This window comes from Eretmochelys imbricata, chromosome 6 (assembly GCF_965152235.1).
Source record: "Eretmochelys imbricata isolate rEreImb1 chromosome 6, rEreImb1.hap1, whole genome shotgun sequence".
Taxonomy (NCBI): domain Eukaryota; kingdom Metazoa; phylum Chordata; order Testudines; family Cheloniidae; genus Eretmochelys; species Eretmochelys imbricata.
The window spans coordinates 86,312,891-86,336,360 of NC_135577.1; the positions used below are offsets into that span (position 1 = coordinate 86,312,891).

Consider the following 23,470-nt stretch of genomic DNA (forward strand, 5'->3'; position numbering starts at 1 on the left):
TTGAAGACTGGAGCATAGACACTGTAGGCTTGACCGCCCTGGAAAGACTGGAATATCATCACAAAAATATACAAAGAAAAATCCTTAGAATACGGGAAACTTTTCTGGAAGTATCTGAATGGTCCTATTAAATACATTCCCCAGCCAACCCCTCCTCTCTACCCACTTCCTTCCTTCCCCATCTCTATCCCTCTCCTCCGATTTTTGCCTCTACTCTTTATCTTTTTTTGAACTAGCTGGATTTCTAAAAACAAAAGTTGTTTCTTCCTAAACTCCTGTAATACCAAATAACTGATTTGCTTTGTAACCCGTCATATATAGCATTAAATGTTTCAGGTATAGCTAGGGTGAGCTAGCAAAGAGTTAATATATTATGAAGCGTTTAAGCATCGTTTGTTATGTTAGTTTTTCTTTACAGATTTTTAAAAGCTTAATAAAAAAGAAAATGTTTCGGCCCATTAGCCTGTAGCTAGGAGCAGAACCCCTAGAGCGGAACTTTTCAGTTCCACCTTAAAGCGGACAGGCTCAGCTGGCTTGACCCGGAAACGGAAGTGGTTGCCTCGGGAGGTCGGGGATTGAGGAGTAAGGTGACGTTTTCCAGGCTGAGTGGCGGCGCTGGCGCTCGCTGTGTTGTGAGCCCGAGCAGCAAGGGGCAGACGGGGTGAGAGAGAGGAGCGTGGCCCCCGCGGGCCCGGTCTGCACCGCGGCCTCTCTGGGCCCGCCGCCTCCCGCGGGACCGCTCTGCGCGTGTGCGCTCTGGTGAGTCCCGTGGGCGGCCGGGCTGGGGAGTCCTGGGCACGGGCCCGTTCTCATCCCCGAGCGCAGGTTCCCTCTGCGGTACCTCTCCCCGGCGCAGCCCGGCTGCTCCCGGCGGCAGGGCCCTGCCGCTGAGCTCCCGTCTGGCCCGCGGTCACCGGCCGGGTCTGCCCCTGTCCCGCACTCTCCAGCCGGGGAAAGTCTCAAGCCGAGACTGAGGCGGGGTGTCGCCTGCCTGGCAGCCTGCGCAGATTCGAAGGAAGACACACATCGTTCCAGGCACCAGCCTGTCCCTGGTTCCGGCCCTTCCCCGTAGCTCTCGGGCCGCGCTCTCGTTCTTAAGCGGTCCGGTTTCTGCTCTAAAGATCCACACAGAGTGGGGCGGGTGGGTGTCTGGTCTCTGCTTCTAGCAAAAATCCGGACCGTCACCTGTTGTAACGGCAGGTAGGAAGGTTGGGTATAAACTTTCTTTTTTTGTGTCACTGGTGTTCCAGACTAAATGTGGCTTTGTTGTATTATGCGAAATAATTTCTAGTTGGCCACTGATTTGTTCATAAAACCCTGCATGACTACTTATGTTTGCCATTCTGTATTTTAAAGTATTGACACATGTTCTTTCAGCAGTACCAAATATTTCTCATTAACCATACAACTTCGAATTGCATTATGTATTTCTACAGAAAACAAAGCAGCAGAGAAGACTCCATAAATATCACCTTAAATAGATTGTATTCCATAGACTAGAAAACAATATTTTAATCCTTGGGATAAATTTAATCAGCCATGGGCACTAGTAAATAGGATATTTCGATGTTTACATATCAACGTTTCTATGAGTGCTTTCTTAATCTCAGTACAACAATCAATCGTAACAACCCTATTCTCTATGCTCGCTAACCCAAGAGTAGAAATTATTTGGGGCTTTCAAGCGTGCAGCGTGGTTCTCACCTGAAGGTTTATACTGCTGGATTTGAAACTACATTGTTTTGAAAGAGCCTGCATTTGTTATGCCTTGCAATGTGACTGGAAGATCATCTGCTCATTTAGACTTTGAGGGTGCTACGGAGGAGAGTTCTACTGTTGGAGATTATAACAATTTAAATTTAATGTGATATGTTTTCAGAGAGAACTACAAATTAAATTTTGTGAAAGGTTTTTTTACAGAATGCAAAACAAAAAATGTATTCATGATTTTTAAAATTACAGCTAGATAAAAACAAAAAACCCAGAGAAACAAAGTGGGTGAGGTAATATCTTTTAATGGAACAACTTCTGTTGGTGAAAGAGACAAGCCTCCAAGCTACTCAGACATCTTCAGGTCTGAGAAAAGTACCTGGGGTTTGTCTACACTGAAGCGCTACAGCAGCTTTAAGTGTAGACATTACCTACCCCAACGGGAGAGATTCTCCCATCAGCGTAGGTAATCCACCTCCCTGAGAGGCAGTAGCTAGGTCAATGAAAGAATTCTTCACTTGACCTAGTGCTGTCTACACTGGGATTTAGGTCATCTTAACCACGCTGCTCAGGAGCGTGGATTTTTCAGCAGTCTTTCACTCATAATCTAAGAGACCATGTGAGGTCAAGTAGCCTGTTAACACTCTTGTAGTCATAGGAAAATAAAGGGGGGGTTAGTGGGTACAGATTGTTGTAATAAGCCATAAATCCATTGTCCTTATTAAGACCATGAATTCATAACTAACAAAGTTATGAATTTAAGCGCCCAGGTTTATTTTTTAAAGGTGTTATGTGCAGATTTCCTTTGAAGATGAGGACTGAGAGGTCAGATATGGAGTGATGGTTTTGTGAAAAGTGTTCGCCCATGCGTGATTTTGTCTTTTATTATTTTTCTGCAGGAGTTCATTCACCCTCCTTTTTTGCCTGTGACTGCAAAGGCATTAACAGGCCACTTCACTGTAAATGTTCCCTGAGAATACGTGTTAACTACTTATGCCGAATAGTCTGTTCCACCTTGTTTTTAGCTGTGATACTACCTTTCTTAGACCTGAAGAAGAGCTCTGTGTAGCTTTAAAGCTTGTCTCTTTCACCAACAGAAGTTGACCCATTAGACGATATTACCTCACCCATCTTGTCTCTCAGATCTGTCTATGCTACTGACCTATATCGGTATAATTACATTTCACATAAGTGTAAAAAATCCATAATCCTGAGCAACGTAGTTGTACTGACCTAGCCATGTAGACAGCACTATATCGGTGAGAGTTTCTCCCATAGACATAGGCTATGTCTACACTAGCACTTCTGTCGGTCAGAGATGTGGAAAAAAAGCCCCCCTGAATGACATAAGTTTCACTGACAGAAGCACCAGTGTGGACCGCTGTGTCTGCAGGAGATGTTCTCCCTCCGATATAGCTACTGCTGCTTCTTGGGGGGTGGTTTAATTAGGCTGATGGGAGAGCTCTCTTCTTTTGGCATAGAGTGGCTACACAGGAGACCTTACAATGGCGCAGCTGCAGCAGTATAAGCTGTGCCACTGTAAGGTCTGTAGTAGACATAGCTGTTATCTCTCAAGGTGAATTAACTATGCTCACTGGAGAGCTCTCTTCCATCAGCATAGGGCGTCTTTATTAAAGTGCTACAGCAGTGCAGCTGCATCAGTGTAGCACTTTAAGTGTAGACTTACCCTCTAATATACTTGGACCAACACGGCTACAACAGAAAACGCTGTTTAAATAAACAGTCTCCTGCAATGTTTGTGACATTAAAGGGACTATTAACAAAAGTAGAGCAGACTTCGCTGATTTTCGTGGTACAAGCTGTGAGAAATGCAAAAAAGAGACATGGTGAAAAGAGATCTGTATTTAACATTTTTTTTCCATTCTTAATAATCCAACATATTGGTAACGTAAGCAAATAAATGTTTGCTTACAGTGTTACTTGAGTCCCTCGATTTGAGTGTTCACGTATGTGCCTAACTTTAAAGTGTATAAACTTTTACAAACATTTTAAAAAAAATCCCCATGAAGTTTTCCGCTATAAAAGAATGAGTTGAGTAGTGGTTTTTGTTTTTTGTTTTTTTTTTACTAATACCAAGACTTTTGCAAAGAATTCAAAGAATTTTACAAAAGTAAATATTTGGATTCTCTACCATATGAGATACTTCCCTCTGAAAAATAGGTGTCTACTTTATGATGATGAAGAAGGAATAAAACAAGTTTATTAGTCTTCTTTCCCCATCTCATCTTTTGTTAGTTGTATCCAAATTTCTGTGAAATATTCATGGTTTCTTTGAGCCTCGGATTCCTGTAGTATCATTAGACTTCAGCAGTTCCCAGCCCTTCTGTTGAAATGTGCTGTCTATGTTAATGGCTGGTAACTCGTGAGAGAATGGCAGTTGGAACTAAAAATGCTGAAGCTGAAATGTAGAGTCTTTTGGCCTCCCCATCCCCAGTTACTTAGCTGTGGGCTCACTGTAATGCTGTTGCAAGCTGAGCCACTTGATTTCTTTAGTTTTTGTTTCGAATTTCTGTGGCAAAAATAACACTTTGTCAGGAAACAATGTGTAACATCTGCACTTGCAGATGTGCAGAATTCTGAAAGCTTATTTTAAATTCTATAAATATAAATGTGGTCATGAGTAGCCCCATCAAACCTTACATATAAAATAAAGCACTTGTGTAAATGTCTGCAGGATTGGGGCTTTGATTGCTAATAACAGTAAGCTATTAAAATGTAACTTTAAAAAGTAGATCTTTTCTATTTAAGATGTGGATTTCACAGAAGTTGGACAAGGAAAATAATCTAGTCAAATTTTGAGTTGTACCTCTACCTGGCAGAATCAAAATCAGAAGGTGTATTGAAAGATGAGGGTTTACTCATCAAAACTGTGCTTTCCTATCTTATATAACATCGTTCAACTTTCACATGGCTTTTGTCACACTATTTTTCCTTCCTAGAGATTTCTTCTTGACAGGTTGTCAGATATATATTGTAAGGCAAGATTTATGATCTAATTCTGGTGTTTTCCTAGTGTCATTTGGCTCACTGAGGGAGATCTAGATTTGAACATGGGTCTCTTACTTGGTATATTTCTCTGGAACAATTTTTCACCTCAAAGTTTGAGTTTGTTCATATCCTCTTCTTCCTTGCCATAACTCAAATCTGGTTGTGACATCACAGCTAGTTGCTTGGAAATGCTCTAAAGAGAATTCTAGGACTTGAGATGAGAAATGAGCAGCAATAACAAACTCCAAAATAACCTGTTTTTCATGAAAGTGTCCTCAGGAAATGAGAAATTTAGACTGATACAGAGCAGCAAAACTATCTAAATAGTCTTAGAACAAAGCTGATTATGAGACAGACTTTCTTTTCCCACTATATAAACATCAAGATGACATCATGGTAACGTACCTCACCTAAAAATCAAAGACCTACTTACTTTTTCTTGTAACAGAATATTTCCTAAAATTAAAGCTTGTTTACCTTTTCTTAATGCTTTACAGATTGTTGTGTGAGATTTCTCTGAAGCCGCCAAAATGGTGTTAGCAGACCTTGGAAGAAAAATAACCTCAGCATTGCGCTCGCTGAGCAATGCTACAATTATCAATGAAGAGGTATGTAATATTTGTGTACATTATAGCTCTCATCATCGAGAAGGCAAAATATTACCATGATGGACTAGACTGGTCTTGCTTAAAAACTACTGGAATTTAGTCACCCCAAAGTCAGTGGCCAAACTAACGCATCAGCTTGAAGATACCCCAATTATTTAATTTTAACTAAGTGTGCAAGGCATGGGCAGGGGATCAAACTGTCTTCCTAAGAGGAAATGAGCCAGGGAAGAAGGTAAGCAGCTGAAATCAAAGGAGTAAATGACAGAAATAAAAGAAACACATTAAGTTTGGGTCTGCCAGCTGGTAGAAGGTACTGAGGCACATCAGTAAGGGAGTATAAATCTTTTGCATCAACTTTGCTGGATAGAATTAATAATTTGTATGCTTAATAGTATATAAATTATTAATTCTGTGTTCTGAAGCTTATTTGGGTATCCTCTGTATGATTTTGGGTGACTTAGTAGTTACGGTATATGTTTAACAAAACGTAGTTGAACAGGTCTCGTAGACATTAAGATCAGAAGGGTCCACCGTGATCATCTAGTCTGACCTCCTACACATTGCCCACCTACTCTTGAAATAGACCCCTAACCTCTTGCTGAGTTACTGACGTCCTCAAATCATGATTTAAAGACATCGAGTTACAGCGAATTCTCCATCACTGGTTTTAAACCTTCTTGTGACCCAGGCTTCAGAGGAAGCCATAAAACTCCCAGGGTCTCTGCCAGTCAGGCCTGGGGGAAAATTCCTTTCTGACCCTAAGTAGGTGATCAATTAGATTCTGAGCAAGTGGGCAAGACCCACCAGGCAAATGCTTGGGGAAGAATTCTCTGTAATAATGCAGAGCCTTCCCCGTTTAGTGTCCTATCTCCAGCTGTTGGGGATTTTTGCTACTGGCAGTCACTGATGGACTACATGCCATCATAGGCAGTCCCATCATACCATCTCCTCAGACTTAACAAGCTGAGTCTCGAAGCCAGTTCGGTTCTCTCTTCTCCTCTTCCCTCGTGCGTGCACACACACACCCCTCCTGCTTCCCTTGGAAGGCTGTTCTAGAACTTCACTGCTCTGGTGGTTAGAAATCTTTGCCTAATGTTGAGTCTAAATTTGTTGATGGCCAGTTTGTATCTATTTGTTCTTGTGTCCACATTGGCACTTACCTTAAATAACTCATCTCCCTTCCTGGTATTTATCCCTGTGATGTATTTATAGAGCGCAATCATATCTCCCCTTGGCCACCTTTTGCTTAGGGTAAACAAGTCAAGTTCTTTGAGTCTCCTTTCATAAGGTAGATTTTCATTCCTCTGATCATCCTAGTAGCTCTTCTCTGCAAATGTTCCAGTTTCAATTCATCTTTCTTAAACATGGGAGACCAGAATTGCACAGAGTGTTCTAGATGAGGTCTCACCAGTGCCTGGTATGATGGTACTAACACTTTTCTGTCTCTGTTGGAAATACCTCACCTGATGCATCCTAGGACTGTGACTGCATTAGCCTTTTTTCAATGTAAATTTTTGGAATAATTGGTTAAGCATGCATCTATTACATATTGAAATAGAGTTAAACTTTTTCCCACCCAATAACAATCCAATAGCTTTTTTAATGTAAGTGCAGGTTCTTTTAGCAAAAAAGAAGTTAAACAGCTATTTCGTTAAAGTGACTGAATTACAGTGCTTGTGAAACTAATAACATTGCTATAGGCAGCCATAATGTAGCCAGGAGCTGTGTAAATTTTACATTGGCAGAAACTCTGGATCTTATTCCTTACTGCGTGGCACCTTTTTCATTAAACTTTTAAGTCTGAGCATTTTGTTAGATGCCCAAAAAAGCCACAAGCCCATAATTTTGAGAGAGAGAGAAGGCGACAATGGTTAAAAAACAATCCTGGCTTAGAAGGGAAGTGAAAGTTAAATAAAACAAATGGAAATAAGCGGAAGTTGATAGCAATGAATATGAATTAGAAGCTGTGAATAGCAGAAAACTGATGTAGGAAGCAGAAAGGACACAGACAGATATCTATGGCCAGCAGAATTAAGGACAATAAGGAGTTTAATTATATTAGGTACAAAAGGAATCCTAACAATGGTATTGGTTCATTACTAGATGAAAAAGATAGAATTGTCAATGCAGAAGAGACAGAAATGTTCAATAAATATTTCTGTTCTATATTTGAGAAGCGTGAAATAAATGCATTAGAAAGCAATAGGCCTCACACAATAGAATCAATAGCAAGTTATGATGTATTATGCATAAAGTAATATACGTAGGAGTAAGATGTATGTGTTTTTATGGTTAATTGAAGTAGGAGCAAGCTTAATGTATGTATCAGCTAAAATACAAAACCATATTGTATGCAAATCATTAAAAGGAAGTAGGAGTGAATATGTTTAAATCTTTAATATATGCAATGAAGTTAAATGTGTTAGAAATGTTTTAAGATATGCTAGGTTAATATATGCTGCAAGAAAAGGCAAGTGGCTCTGACTGCAACATATGCACTCAAGTCAAATAGTCATAGCAATGCAGGAAACTGCATAAATTAGTAAAACCAAACAATATTCTAATTTGGCCACTTGATAACTCCGAATCGAAAGTAAAGCTGGGCCCAGACCTTTAAATGTCAGCTGAAAACAGCTAAGCAGTGTGACAGAACTAACAAGGGTCTCCTAAGGGAGCCTCCTTGCTCTGTCTCCCCTACCAATCAATCTCCCGAAAGAATCGACGTGCCAACCGGCTCTGAGGCCCTGGCCAGGTCTCGTTCGGAGTGAAGGTCACCTTAGTCGGACTGTCTCGGACGAGGTGACGCGATTAGGTAAGCAAACCAGAAAAAACAGCTTTAAAGAAATAGAAAAAAAATTAATCCTAGGTATAAAATAGCATACAAATAGGAGAATAATAAGTCTTGAGTGCTTGAGTTGTGGTTAACCTATTCCTTTTTCTGCATTGCAACAAATATTATAATACATAAAATATTACATAAAATTTGCCGTAGAATTGTATCAATAATTTCTCCGCATACCTTTGTAATGAAGAATTCCCTATAAATAAATATTCATTTTAATTTTCAACGAACAAACTTGGGTCCTCTTCTTGGTGATAGGTGAGTAGTGATAATGAACCAAATTTAATTGTGAGCTACCTCTCAGGCTCATTCCACCTGACTGAGGGTAGGGGCAAGGCCCTTATCAGGGCTTCCCAGCAAATTCACCCTAGTGAATTTTCCTCTTACATGGCATAGTCGGCAGGATTTCCTTTTTCCGCCTTTATTCTCCAACTAGAGGGTGTGAGGTTTTTGTTCTTGTTCCTGATTTTACATATACAATTATAATGAAATATTTTAACGGATTGAACTTTAAACAGGACTTTTCCTCTAGAGGACACCTGGATGTATACATATCACCTCTGCCTTCCTGGGGTCGGTATATTTCATTATCTCACCTACAGAGTGAGGGAAATCATACTACAGGGGAAGAAGCAAGATGATGTATTCATATTATATGATGAAATACTTATAATTCAATCAGTAACTAAAGAGGATGTTAAACAGTAGCTAATAAAGACAGATGATTTTTAATCAGCAGGCTTGGATAATTTACAGGAGAATTAAAGAGCTGTTCAAAGAACTCTCTGGAACGTTATATTTTTTTCAATGAGTCTTGGAACACTGGAGAAGTTCCAAAGGACTGGAAAAAAGCTAACGTTGTTGTCAATACTTAAAGGGTAAATGGGATGATGATGGTAACTATAGGCTTCTCAGTTTGACAGGAATCCTGTGGCTTTTTTTTTCTTCTTCCTAAATGGCTGATACAGGACTCAGTTGATAAAGAATTAAAGTAGGGTAACTAATGCCAATCCAAACAACATGGTTTTATGGAAAATAGATCTTGTCAAACTAAATATCTTTTGATAATAGCATTGATGTAATATGGTTAATTTCTGTAGGTGTTTGATTTGGTACTGCACAATGTTTTGATTAAGAAACTAGAATGATATACATAATCAGTGTGGCACACATTAAGTAGATTAAAACCGGGCTAACAGGACTCAAAATGTAATTGTAAACAGAAAGTAGCTATTGAGCAGATGTTTGTAGTGGCATTCCCTACTGAGCGTTTCTTGGTGCTATGCTATTTAACATTTTTATCAATGATCTGAAAAAAATAAAACCATCAGTGATAAAGTTTGCAGATGACCCAAAGATTGGAGGAGTAGTAAATAATGAAGAGGACAGCTCACTCATACAGAGAAATCTATATCTTGGTAAGCTGGGCACAAGCAAACAATGTGTGTCTCAGTATGGCCAAATGTAAGGTTATACATCAAGGAACAAAGAATGTACACCATAGATACAGGATGGGGGAACTCCAGAACTGGACACACTATTGCAGGGACTGGAAACAGTGACTCTGAAAAAGATTTCGTGTTATGGTGGATTAACAACTGAATATGTGCCCTCTGTGCAAAGCTCAACCAAAAGAGCTAATGTGATCCTTACATGTGTAAAGAGGGGAATGTCAAGTTAGAATAGAGGTTTCATTACCTCTGTACTTGGCACTGGTGCGACTGCTACTGTGAATATTGAATATGCAGTTCTGGTGGCTACGCTTAAGGATCAATTGGAGAGGGCTCAGAGAAGAGCCATGAGAATGATTCAAAACATGCCTTAGAGACTCAAGCAGCTCAGTCAATCTGGCTTAACAAAGAGAAGGTAAAGGATACATAAATATCTGCATGGGGAATAGAAATTTGGTGATAGAAGGGTCTTCAATCTAGGAGGTTTCTGTCTAGTTATAACAAGATCTAGTGGCTGGAATTTGAAGCTAGATAAATTCAGACTGGAAGTAAGGCCTCACTAACCATTGGAACAATTTATCAAAGTTGTGGTGGATTTATATCACTGTAAATCAAGATTGGATGTTTTTCTAAAATAGGGTTTGGTTTAACCACAGCTATTGGACTTAAAGCAGGAATTAATCCAGAGAATTCTGTGGCTGGTGTTTTGCGGAAATCCAGTTACATAATCACAATGATCCCTTCTGGCCTTAATCTATGAATAGTTTGCCAATTATCCTAAATTTTATCATGTGTTGTGTTGTTTTCTTTATATAACAAATTATCAGATTTGATTAAGACCATAAACTTTTCATCTTATCCCAAGCTTGTATCTGTCTGAAGATGTATAATACCTCAGACAAAATTCTCAAACCTGGGTGCTTAAATTAGGCAGTTAAATAGGTAACCTGTTTTTTCCAGAGGGGCGAGCATCCATATCTCTTGTTTTCTCCAGTGAGAACTACAAGAGTTCAGTGTCTCAGAAAATCAGGCCCCTGAGAAAGCTGTGTAGAGTATGGATTAGTGGTAAAAATTTTAAATGCACCAACTCCTTAAAATTTAACCACCTTCTGAACTCTAGCCACCCTGGTTTGAAAACACTGGCCAAAGTGAATCATAGAATCATAGAATATCAGGTTTGGAAGGAACCTCAGGAGGTCATCTAGTCCAACCCCTGTGTGTGAATCATGGTGTACCTTCTTAATGAAATGTGCTTATTTTGGTTCTAGGGAATGCTTTTATTTATGGATGTTTGATGTTTGTTCTTGTTCACTTTTGTCTGTGACTGGATACAAACTGTTCTTGTCAATCTCATTTCATCTGCTGTTTGTCATAACTATTTTATGCACATCCTATAATTACTTTTACAGTACAATTCTTCCAATTAACTTGAGTTTACCTTTACATGAGGCTGAATTATCTCTTGTTATGAAATTATGGTAATTTCGCTGGTGAGGGGGAAGGAACACATTCTTTTAATATAGTAGAGTAAAAGTTGCATGATATAAACTGATCAGCTGTGTTTTCATACCTGAATATTTTTTTTCATAGAACTACAGTAGAACCTCCATTACGAACACTTCGGGAATGGAGATTTTTTGTAACTTTGAAATGTTCATAACTCTGAACAAAACATTATGGTGGTTCTTTCAGAAGTTTACAACTGAACGTTAACTTAATATAGCATTGAAACTTTACTATGGAGAAGGAAAATGCTGATTTTAATCATCTTAATTTAAATGAAACAAGCACAGAAAGATTCCTTACTTGAAAAAAAGATGTCAAACTTTCCGTTTATTTTTTTTTTAGTAGTTTGTTTAACACAACACTGTACCATATTTGCGGGTTTTTTTGTTTTTGGTCTCTGCTGATTGCATACTTCCAATTCTAAATGAGGTGTGAGGTTGACCGGTCAGTTCATAATTCTGATGTTCATAGTTCTGGGGTTCTACTGTAGTACTTTTGTTTTATTCCTGTGTTTACACAATTGAATCAAATATTTTTAATTTATAAATCAGTGTGTTCCAGTAAGACGCATCTAAAATCATCCACTTCCACTTCAAGGACTATCCATTCTGTCTGTGGCTTACATCAGATTCAAGGATTGCTTTAAGTATTAATTATTTTATGTTTACCGAACACTAAAACAAAAATGCCATTGTTTTCATGATGCAGATATGAACAAACTTGATTTCTGTACAATCGTAAATTTTAAATGCCCTTTTTTTTTTAAATCCTCCCAAAGGTTTTAAATGCTATGTTAAAAGAAGTATGTACGGCACTACTGGAAGCTGATGTTAACATTAAATTAGTGAAACAGCTGAGAGAAAATGTCAAGTAAGTCAAATAATCAAAATACATTAAATTGACTAGTTCTATTATGTTTGTATGGAGGTTGCAGACGAGTGAGATGTGTAGAGTAACTTACATGATACCTTTTTAAAGGAACAAAAATACGTGATTTTAATTTAATTATTTTCCCCCATCATTCCACTTCTCCTTCACTAGAGAAATTTAGTCTGAGCATTTAAATGTCAGTGTCGATCCAGTTTTACCTAAGACATCTTTCCTCAAGTTAACTAGTTGATGATGATGTTTTTCTAAAGAAGAAAATAGATTTTATATATGCTATCTGTTTTTATATCAAATTTAATATTTCATAAAGTTTCCATGAGAAATAATGAGGTCAAATTAGACATTTTAGTGCAGTGAAACTCCTTCAGAGTTTAATTAGTTGGCCATACATCATACCTTTTAATAGTAACCATACTGATGCCTCTTAAGGTTTGCCTGTTTCATTCTGTATTTGATATAAATACAGAATGAAATACAGAGGTCTGTTTACATGTGACAGTACTGTTCAAATATGTTTAACTTTTAGTGTACTTTACTTGAGTTGCTCTCTAAAATAGTCAAGTATACTGGAAAGCTGGTAATCTACCCTAAATATGAGGATAATGTTTCTACTGTACGTTTCTTTATGTTTAAGAAAATATGGACAGTTCAAGACACTTAGAGAATGTAGGGCATTTTTCTCTATTCATATAAACTAAGACATACTTATGATCCTCTTCTCAAGGTTTGCTTAAACTATACTGACATTCCTTATCTTGTTTTGATTTTATTTTAACAACTTTTAAAAACTTAGGTCTGCTATTGATCTTGAAGAGATGGCATCTGGTCTTAACAAAAGGAAAATGATTCAGCATGCTGTCTTTAAAGAACTTGTCAAGGTAAAACTGTATGAGATTTGCATATTTTTATTTTGGATTTTTATCTCTCTTTTTGTGTAAATAACCATCCAGTCCAAATAACAGTTCAGGTATGAACATACTGTACAAACATCTCACAGTTACAAAATATGAGCTACTGTTATATATTAAAATAGATTTGTGTTGGTAAACATTGTTCCTGTTTGGATACATCGCATTTACCTGTGCCAGGACATTAAATCCAAAGATGTTTAACATTGTTATTAAAAATAAAAAATCTATAACATTATTTTTCTGAATTGTGATTGAACAACGGGGAAAAAAGTCTTAGTAACTAGAGAGATTAGAAAAATGGTTTCTGTATGAAATTGTTTCTGTTGAATTGTGAAAGAATGTAGGATTAGGTAACTGGAGTCCTTTCAAACTCTAGTGCTCACACAAGCTATTTCTGATTGTAACTGGAGCTTGAAAAATTTGTCCAACATCTACAAGGCTGAGAAATAAGCCTATGAGCAAGTGGAAAAGAGCTGTTCTGCAATGCCCCCCAACCAAGCCACGCTGCAGTTTAAAGGAATAAAGCAGTTGTGTATTGTTTTTATTCTTTAATTGACAGTATGTTACAATGTGTCTGTCTAATAAAATTTTTTAAATGTAATCAACTAAATTTCTCTTGCTTTCTTAGGGTAGGTCTACACTTAAAACTCTGCGCTGAAGTGCTGTAGCACTTCAATGAAGATGTTACTACACCAACAGGAGGGCTTCTCACATAGGTGGATTATGTCGACTGGAGAAGCCCTCCTGTTGGCATAGCACTTTCTATACAGGGGTTAGGTTGGCATAATTGCATTGCTTATGTGTGTGGATTTTTCTCACCCATGTAACGATGTAGTTATACCGATGGTAAGTTGTTTATAGTGTTGATCTGGCTTTAGACATTTTCTCCCTTCCTGGCTTCACTCCACTTCTTTCTTTTTCCCCTCACTAGATCACTTTTTATATTATTCTTGCTGACTTCAAAGTTTCTTCCAGTTCTCTACCGTTTTCTGCTTCTCCTCCTCCTTTTTTTCCCTCCATTTTTTTCTCAACTTTTCTAACTTATCCCATCATTCTTTCTTGTTTACTCCCCTAGCATGTTTTTTGTTCCCATTTGCACATATTCCCTTCCTCCATCCACTTTTACGTAGGGTTTGATATTTTTACAAGACTCTTAACAACCTAATGTTACTAGCCAAAGACCAAGTGATAGGGAAGAGAGGGATAGAGGTATTGTTTGTGAAGAACACCTACATCAGAAACCAACACACCTCTGCTTCTGGGAAAGAAAAGGGTGCAATGATTTCTCCCTTATTGTTGTGGCGTCCTGGGACGCTGCTTGAGGGCATGGGGCTGGGCCTGGGTTCCATCTAGAAGACATCTGACAAATCTGAAGTATACAAATCCTCCCCAAGGCTGCAGGGGTAAGGAGCGTTCTTCCTCTGGGTACCTTCCTCCCACAACCTCTTGGCTGTTGCATATTGGGTATCGCTAGTAGTCTTACCCCTTTTGGTCTCCATTTGTGAGTTGTTGCCCTCGTTTAATAACTTCAGTGCCTGTTTGCACAGTTACTCAGCTTTTCCCAGCCAGAAGCATCAAAGTGAAATTAGCCAGATTCCTTTCAGTTTCACATCTCCCAAGAGGGCTTTGAGTAGAAGCAGCGAAAATTGATGTTTGTGCCTTGTTTTCACTTTGGAGCACATTAGCAAAGCTGTGAACGTCTGCAGACTCAGGAAGAGGGCACTGCATCAGTTAATTTTCTTCTCTTGCTTATAAGATAGAAACTGGAGCCATAAAAGTTACGTTTCTAGCTCTTATTAAAAAGCTTAAATTCTGCACAAATTGGCTGTGGTTCTGTTGGTAAGCTTCCTACTTGCCATGGGTAGGTGGATTGTTCAAGCACTGACAGGTTTCTGCTATCAGCTGTGAATAGGGTGTTCCGTTTGTTTATAGGGTTATAAAGTCAAATTAGTCTTGTCTATCCTTTCTTTAGTCCATAACAGAAATCAGAATTCACCTTGATCGATTGGTCTATCAGCCGTCTCAGAGAGCATGCCCATCACAACATGACATTTGTGGTGTTCTAGCCAGTCCTTCAGCCACCTGTTGGCCAGGTTGTCAGTGACGCCACACACCTAAAAATCAGAATTAAAATTGTTTAAATATTTTGTTTCAAATTAAGCAAACTAAACCAAACAAATTTAAAATCTGAACTCAAGGAAATTTTGCGTGTATGCATTTAAGGACTAGCCAAATCTACCTTGACTTAGACCTGTGAAATGTGTAATTAATAGCAGTGCTCAATCAGTTAGCCTTTTAAAAGACCAAGTTCAGACACACAGTTGGGTATGTAAATCAAGCCACCCCTCTGCATAGGGACTTGGGTGAAGGTAGGAGCGTAGTATGTCCTCTAACAATTCCACACTTCTGACGTTTAACTTTCTTTCATTTATTATTATGCTTTGTCTTACAGCTTGTAGATCCTGGAGTCAAAGCCTGGACACCAACTAAAGGAAAACAGAACATTATAATGTTTGTTGGGCTGCAGGGAAGTGGTAAAACCACAACATGTTCAAAGGTAAATTATACTGAATCCTTTTACAATATTTAGGCCTGATCTACACTGCAGCGGGGTGTGTGTGAATCGATCTAAGTTAGGCAACTTTAGCTATGTGAATAACATCGCTGAAGTTGACATACTTAGATCTACTCACCGCGGTGTCTTCACTGCGGTGAGTCGACAGCTGACGCTCTCCCGTCGACTCCGCCTGCGCCTCTCGCTCCAATGGAGTACCGGAGTCGACGGGAGAGCGCTCAGCGGTCGATTTATCACGTCTAGACTAGATGCGATAAATCGACCCCTGGGGGATCGATCACTGCCCATCGATCCTGCAGGTAATGTAGACAAGCCCTTAATAGAGAGAATAGTAAAAATTAAACTGTCTGAAACACAGATTTCTGTTAGATGTTACTGTTGGCTTGTGTACTTCCATGGTTATTAATATAGTTTGCTGAATACAGTACAACCCTATTTATATAAGAGACTTACTGCAGCAGAGATACAATCTCTGCAGAAAGTGTTTTTTCTACACAATTCATAATTTAAAAGAAATGATGATAAGAACATTAATTTATATTTGATGGGATTAAAGAGAGAAGAGAAACCTTGATAAATGAAAGTTGAAGCCAGCCACCAGCTGATGAGATTTGGAAAGAAATCCCCCTCCCCCCCCGGCATGGGCAGGTTATTCCATAATTGTTCACTGAGTGATGGTGGTTGTACCTTCTTCTGAATCATTGGGGTATTGGCTACTGTTGGAGATGAGGTACTAGACTAGATAGACCAGTGGTCTGATCTAGTTAGGTAATTCAGGTTCTGACAGAGGGACTGCATAGTGGAAGTGTTTTCTTTCTCTAATTGAGTCACCCTAATGTTCTCTGACATTTGCTTTGCACTGTTGCAGTTTATAGTGTCAGTGTTACAGTAAGGGGCAAATTGTTCCAGCTCTTATTAAAGTGTTTATGGAGTGGAGGAGATATATTTTTCTGAAATGGATACATGAAAAATAATTGACTACTGTCACATCTGAATGTTAATGGGGTAGAGTGGGATGAATGTATATAATGAGGGCTTTCATTTAACAAAGACAAGTATTTAAAGCAATGGGGCTCGCTTCAAAAGCTGTTCTGTTATCAGTTGAAAGGTTCAGGACCAAGCAACCAGTCTGCAAGATATCACATTGGTTGTTCACCTTTCCATTCTCCACATGTACTTTTACATATTGCTTGACCATCACTAGCTCAGGAAATAAAAATTACATGTCCCATTCCAAACCTGCCTAGTACATAAGGCAAAGCCAATGAGTCACAGTGTAGAAAAGCCTTGCTTTAAATACTAAATAAAGGCAATAACCTCTGATAATGCCTTACATTTTTACTGTTGCTAATATATGACCAAAGGTCTCTGGTTGCAGGCAGCATGGTCCAGGAAAAGTGTCTTGACTCCTGTCGTTTAGAAAATACCAGTACAGGACTTCAGTGACTTATTTAGCTTTTTTATAAATCTAACTTTCTATTTTTAAGAAAAGGATTTTTCATCAACTAAATCACTAAAATGCTTGGTACTGTAATCACATTTTGTATTTCCTTTTAACAGTTAGCCTACTATTACCAGAGGAAAGGTTGGAAGACATGTTTGATATGTGCAGACACATACAGAGCAGGTATTATGAGTGACTTTAAATAGGTTTGTTCCATTTTTGCACACTTATACATTGCAGATGGTCCACTGACAATATTTCTATTTTACAGGTGCTTTTGACCAGCTAAAACAGAATGCAACAAAAGCAAGAATTCCATTTTATGGGAGGTACGCACATTTGGTTTTGGGAACAGTTCAACTCATTCTATTGTTACACATTTGGAAAAGATATATAGGGGATCAGTATGCTGTCAAACAGATTTTAACAAGAACAGAACCATTATAAAAGAGTAAGCTACTGACACATTCAGGTCTTCAGGGAGACATGCATACATCCTTTTTGATCTTCAGATACGTTAGAAAGCACTTAATCTCTATCCCCAAATATAAACAGTGATAAGAGGCTCACAATAAGATGGCAATTCTGTAGAGTAAAAAAAGTGGATCATTCTTCTGAATCATGCTTTGAATGAGTTCTCAGTGCTTTCCTATCTTGCTACTGTGTGCACACTGATGGAAGAATATAGATTTTAAACCTGCTTCAGCTCTATATCCATAGAGCTGAGATAAGGCACAGTGTATAAATTATGCTTTTCAATGCAAGAGATGCCAAAGGAAAGAGGTTAGATATAAAATCTCTAGATGCTCTAACATATAAACAACCAGTACTCTATAACTAAGAATGTCTACATCTAGAAATTTGGGATGGATTTGAAGTTACTTGATTGCATATATATGAGTTAATTAAAAGTTAGTTTCCTAAAAATAGATTCTTGGGATGGGGGTGCATGGACACAAAGTTATTTCATGTAATTTAGACATGTGTTTACCTTTTGAACAGTTACACAGAAATGGATCCTGTGATTATTGCCTCAGAAGGTGTTGAGAAATTTAAAAATGAAAACTTTGAGATAATCATTGTTGATACAAGTGGGCGTCACAAACAGGAAGACTCTTTGTTTGAAGAAATGTTACAAGTTGCTAATGCTATAGTGAGTAACTACTGGAAATGTAAAAATGGTTCTCGATTGTCTTTTGTTTTTATAGTCATTTGAATACAACATCCATATACAAATGTTTTACATAGATGCTGTCTATTATAGAACATGTCAGGAGTTTCTGAAATATGGGGACAGTTCTGACCACTGTAACAGCAAGGATAAATGAAGTCTGAAACTTACTAGCCTTCAGTTGGTGAAAGTTCAGTAAAACTACTTAATTTTAAACTGTTCTTCTGCTCATTTATATAATTAGTCATTGAATTAAAGTTGGCTTGCATATATCAAGGGACGTTATCACTTCAAACAATATGCTCTTTTCCTTGGTGATCTTTGCATAAACAGATTAAAAGAAAAAGGACTGATGTGTATTTACAACATTACAGAAATTATAGCAAATGTGCCTGGGTTTCTTCTGCCACTTCTTCACATGTCTGATTTATGTGAGATAGATGAGGTGATCATAGGTCATGCTGATGAACAAATGAATTTACGCTCTCACGTGGATTAAGGAACAGTCTTCATGAAGTAACAAAACTGACAGCCTCAGCTTGGTCACCAGACTTGGGATCAAATGGAAGATATTCTTTGGCATCTTTTATTAGTAAGCCTAATACTTAATAAGTGGAGTGTAGGAGGACAGCATGGACAAATATTGGCTTAACGTTGCTCGGCATAAACAATAATGTTTACAAATATTTTAATAGTCCATATTAAGTAGAGGATTATAACTTGTGAAAAAATCCATTATTATAGCTAGTAGGCCATCTTTGGAAGTAAATATCCATAGTTTTCCTGAATTTTCTTTGGGGAATGAAGTGGAAAAAATGTATTTCAAGTTGCTGTTTTTCTTGCTCATTGTTCAGTCTTGATTCACTCTTGAAATACTTTCTAGATTTGTACCATTTCTTTAAAAATTTCAGTGTACTTAAAAGAGAGTCTACTACAGAACATAATACATAGATACAGAGTTAAGACCCGGAAATAACTCATGTTAATTTTTCCAGCAACCAGATAACATTGTTTACGTTATGGATGCCTCCATTGGTCAAGCTTGTGAAGCTCAGGCAAAGGCTTTCAAAGATAAAGTAGATGTAGCCTCTGTTATTGTGACAAAACTTGATGGCCATGCAAAAGGAGGTGGCGCTCTCAGTGCGTAAGTACTGTGTGGTAATGGGGTTTCAGTACTTTTGTAGCTGCATGTTATGTCTAAACTACCAGAAGAGTTGTTAAAGTTCTCTTGTTTTTTTTGTCACATGCAATTAGGTGTGCTGATTCTTAGCTCAGTGAGTAACACTGGCCTTGATGCAAACCACTTATGGCCTGATCCTGACTTCAGGGGGAGTTATGGGTGCTTTCAGTATCAGACTGTGGCACTTTTTGATATTATACATCTTTCTGTAAGCGTCAACTTGTTTTCTCAGGATAGTATCACTAGTCTCTCTGTACACTTGAGAGGGGTGTTAAGTTACTGTGAGTTTGTCTTAATACCCTTAAAAAAATTAACAGATGCCTTACAGACATGTTTCAGGTGAAAAGATTGCTTCCCATTAAGAGTCTAAGATGACATACCCAAAAAAGATAAAACTGAAACTTCAGATTTTGTGAGGCAATGCTGGATGAGACTCATATCAGTGGAATGCAAGTCAAATCTCTGAATGCTAAAAGTCCAGAAAATGGTCAAAGAACCCACTTATAAATTCCTCAGTTACGTTTTCTTTGATTCCATGCTTCTGTCGAAAGCCATGCAGCACAGCATCCTGAAACTGAAGCCAGTCCTAAAGTTATTAGAACACATCAGAAATATGATATCTAAGCATCTGTCTTTATACAGGCAGACATGACAAACACACTTGTTGTGGAAATAATGGTTAGAAATTAGGTTGGTTATAGACACCATGGAAAATATTGGCAGACCAATCTGGTCTGTTTTTGATGCCAGCTCTTTAAGTCAGTGTCTGACTGAACTGAAAAGTTAAGATGCTTAAACGCCTATAAATATTCTGTTCTGTCAGTAAAAATAAAGGTGGCAGAAGACGAAGCATACTAGCCAGAAATAGACACTGAAGGTGAGAGCTGCACCTTGCAGGTCCTGGGCCATACTAATAAGATGACCAGGTGCCTTCTTTTTCCTTACAGCCCACCTCTCCAGCTGCTAGGAATTCAGAGTGCAGAATTTCTAGCAGAGTGGTCCCTGCTCTAGAGTTTTGCCTTTCACATCTCTTGCTAGTAGGTGTCTGACCACCTTGAAGCTCCCACCTTCCTCTACTTTCTGGAAGGGAGAAGCTTTATCTGTTTTCCCATTTGGAAGCCTCCTGGCTGCTTTAAGATATGGAAGAAAAAGAGAGGTCTCCACGATTCTCCTTTTTGTTGGCTGCTCCTCCATGAATAACTTAGGTACTTGCCTCTGTTGGCTTCCCAGCAGCAGGAAGAAATGGACAGGGTTAAGTTTTAGGTGCCCACAAAGTTCTGAATGTGAACAGTGAAACTGACCATCTTAATTTCCCATTAGTGGTGCTTGATAAAGCTATCAGCAGTGGTACAGGCACTGAGTCTGTCTGAAGATTCAGGAATACATCTATTTAAAGTTTGTTCATATTTTGAAGGTTCTATTTATAATCATAGGGAATAGTAACTTTTTTTTTAAAATATTACAAGCCTAAAATGATGGCTTAAATCCCTGAGCTTATTAGGGTATGATTCCCAATTGCTACTGGCAAGTAGCGGTTTCAAATCCTGTATAGTGAAGCCTTTTGCACTGGTAGTTTGAGGAGCTACTAGAATATTGCAGGCAAATAAAATCTCACTAGTGTCATTACATTCATTAATTTTAATATAAGGGAGCAGAATTTGGGCCATATTGATTTTTGTTTAGAGACACAGTCTTATTACTTATACTTCATTGCAGAGTTGCCGCCACAAAAAGTCCTATAATTTTTATTGGTACTGGAGAGCACATAGATGACTTTGAACCATTCAAAACACAGCCTTTCATCAGCAAGCTCCTTGGTATGTACTATTTATAACTACAGACTACACAAGTGTTCTCAAAAATGTCACTGTCACAGAAAAAAATTGGAGCATAATTTTCCTCACAAATTTTGAAGAAGGCTTTCTGTTTTCCAGGTATGGGTGATATTGAAGGATTGATAGATAAAGTAAATGAATTAAAGTTGGATGATAACGAGGCACTCATAGAGAAGCTGAAACATGGTAAGCTAGTCCTCCCCCCCAAAAAAAATTATGTAACAGAGCTAACCTTTTGAGTAATCTTCAGTTTGTAGAAAATTTATTTGAAGTAACTATTCAATTTTTTTTTTCCTTGTCATGGTAAACTAAGTAATTAAAGAGAAATATAAATTTAAATCATACAGGTAAAAAAAAAAAATCCAGACTTCTCATGAACAGTTGAAATGTGAAAGTAAATGGATTGCTCCTCTGACATAGCGTTATTTGCATGCTTTCTCAACACAATTGCAATTTACCTAAGGTTCTTAAATGTGTTATGCAAAGTGAGATACAGCCAAATAATAGAAGAATATGCAGAAGAAGTATCTTTGCATCTAACACTATTTGGCTCTGTCTGTTCTCGTCATAAAGTGTAATCAGAGATGGGTGGGCAGGATCAGTCTACATAAAAATGTAATCATGTGATCATCTTCACTAACCTTCCATTTCTGTTGTGCTTCAGGTCAGTTTACATTGAGAGATATGTATGAACAATTCCAAAACATCATGAAAATGGGACCCTTCAGTCAGATCTTGGTTAGTTATCCTGAAAATTTTCTGTCCAAACTTCTCCAGCACTTTCTACAAAAATTGAAAATGAGTGAACTCTTTTGAATTTTAAGGAATTCTTCCCATTGAATAGCTGCCTGAAATGCTACCAGATAATTTTAATGGCTTCTGGTAAACGTGAATAACTTGCCTATTTCTGCATTTGAACATGTTCAGATTTGCTGAATAAAATATTTAAAATATATAGCGCTATCAATTTCACAGGTCACTCAAACAGTAGTCTCTTGTAATTTGCAAAACGGACACAATTAACTCTTTTAACTGTACTATTTTATAGGGTATGATCCCTGGTTTTGGAACAGATTTTATGAGTAAAGGCAATGAACAGGAATCAATGGCAAGGCTAAAGAAATTGATGACTATAATGGACAGTATGAATGATCAAGGTAAAACGAGTTCCAGTAATAGAAAGTTAAGAACAGTTACTTAAATAATTCATAGCTGTGTTCATCATTTTATTGGAACAAGTCAGGGAAACAAGTATTGGGGAGGGTGGGAAGAAACAGGAGAGTACTAATTTATCATGACAGGTTTCAGAGTATCGGCTGTGTTAGTCTGTATCCACAAAAAGAAAAGGAGTACTTGTGGCATCATAGAGACTAACAAATTTATTTGAGCATTTATTACTTACCTGATCACTCTCGTTACAGTGTGTATGGTAACACCCATTGTTTCATGTTCTCTGTATATATAAAATCTCCCCACTGTATTTTCCACTGCATGCATCCGATGAAGTGAGCTGTAGCTCATGGAAGCTTTTGCTCAAATATATTTGTTAGTCTCTAAGATGCCACAAGTACTCCTTTTCTAATTTATCATGTTGTTCGTATAAATATCCATACATAACTGAAACAATTGGAAACAATCCAATTGGAAACAATTGGAAAACCCACAACAGAATTGAAGTGCACATAACATGTAGGCTTTCAAAAATAAGACTGAGTAGAGGATCCAGATACTGCTTGATCCAAAGTACATTATTTGGAAGGGATATTTTATTACCTAGAGGAGATTTCTAAGCATACTTTTGCAGCTGGAGTAGACACAGTCCATACACTCATTATCTCTAATGACTGACAATCACTTCCTTAAAGTCATTGTCAGGTAGAATTGCCTGCAAAAATGTCTGTGTGAGGTTGCATATTTATTGTCTAATATCTGTATAAAACTTCATCTGTTTGCAAGTAAAAGGATTGTTTTCCACCTGTCAGACCCACCAGCTCACCCTGGTCTCTGGCACTCAGGTTGGTTTGTTTTCATCTTGCACATCAACTTTAGTCATAGAAGCTTAACTGGCAGATTATGCCCTCAGTTATACCTGTGCAAACTGCAGTAGTCTTCAGTGGGATTGCACACATGTAGTTAGGGGCATAATTTGTTATGCAGAACATCTGTTGCTAATGGCGATGCACAAGAATAAAGGAAATCCAGCTTGAGTGTCTGGTAGTCGGAAAAATTATAGAAATCATTGAGATACAATGTATATGGAAGTCCACTCCCACTTACAGTCAATTTTCAGGGTAGAACCACACTTTAAAAATGAAAACAATTCTCGGTGACTGAGTTCTC

At 38.0% G+C, this 23,470-nt stretch overlaps 1 protein-coding gene across 3 annotated transcripts in view; it reads left to right on the plus strand.

Annotated features, from left to right (window-relative positions):
* The first annotated feature begins 575 nt into the window (after nt 1–575).
* Nucleotides 576–23,470, plus strand: part of LOC144265952 (signal recognition particle subunit SRP54) — a 77,117-nt gene continuing 54,222 nt past the window's right edge. For 2 of the 3 annotated variants that reach the window (XM_077819049.1, XM_077819046.1), the window contains exons 1-13: nt 576–759; nt 5,217–5,327; nt 11,905–11,996; nt 12,808–12,892; nt 15,378–15,482; nt 17,061–17,127; nt 17,216–17,273; nt 17,947–18,097; nt 19,111–19,259; nt 21,012–21,112; nt 21,230–21,316; nt 21,795–21,868; nt 22,179–22,287. In XM_077819049.1, the coding sequence (XP_077675175.1) occupies nt 5,250–5,327; nt 11,905–11,996; nt 12,808–12,892; nt 15,378–15,482; nt 17,061–17,127; nt 17,216–17,273; nt 17,947–18,097; nt 19,111–19,259; nt 21,012–21,112; nt 21,230–21,316; nt 21,795–21,868; nt 22,179–22,287 (1,156 nt within the window). In that variant the 5' untranslated portion in view covers nt 576–759; nt 5,217–5,249. Of the gene's footprint in view, nt 760–1,180; nt 1,201–5,216; nt 5,328–11,904; nt 11,997–12,807; nt 12,893–15,377; nt 15,483–17,060; nt 17,128–17,215; nt 17,274–17,946; nt 18,098–19,110; nt 19,260–21,011; nt 21,113–21,229; nt 21,317–21,794; nt 21,869–22,178; nt 22,288–23,470 lie in introns of those variants that run through there. The other variant, XM_077819047.1, reaches the window with a different exon arrangement.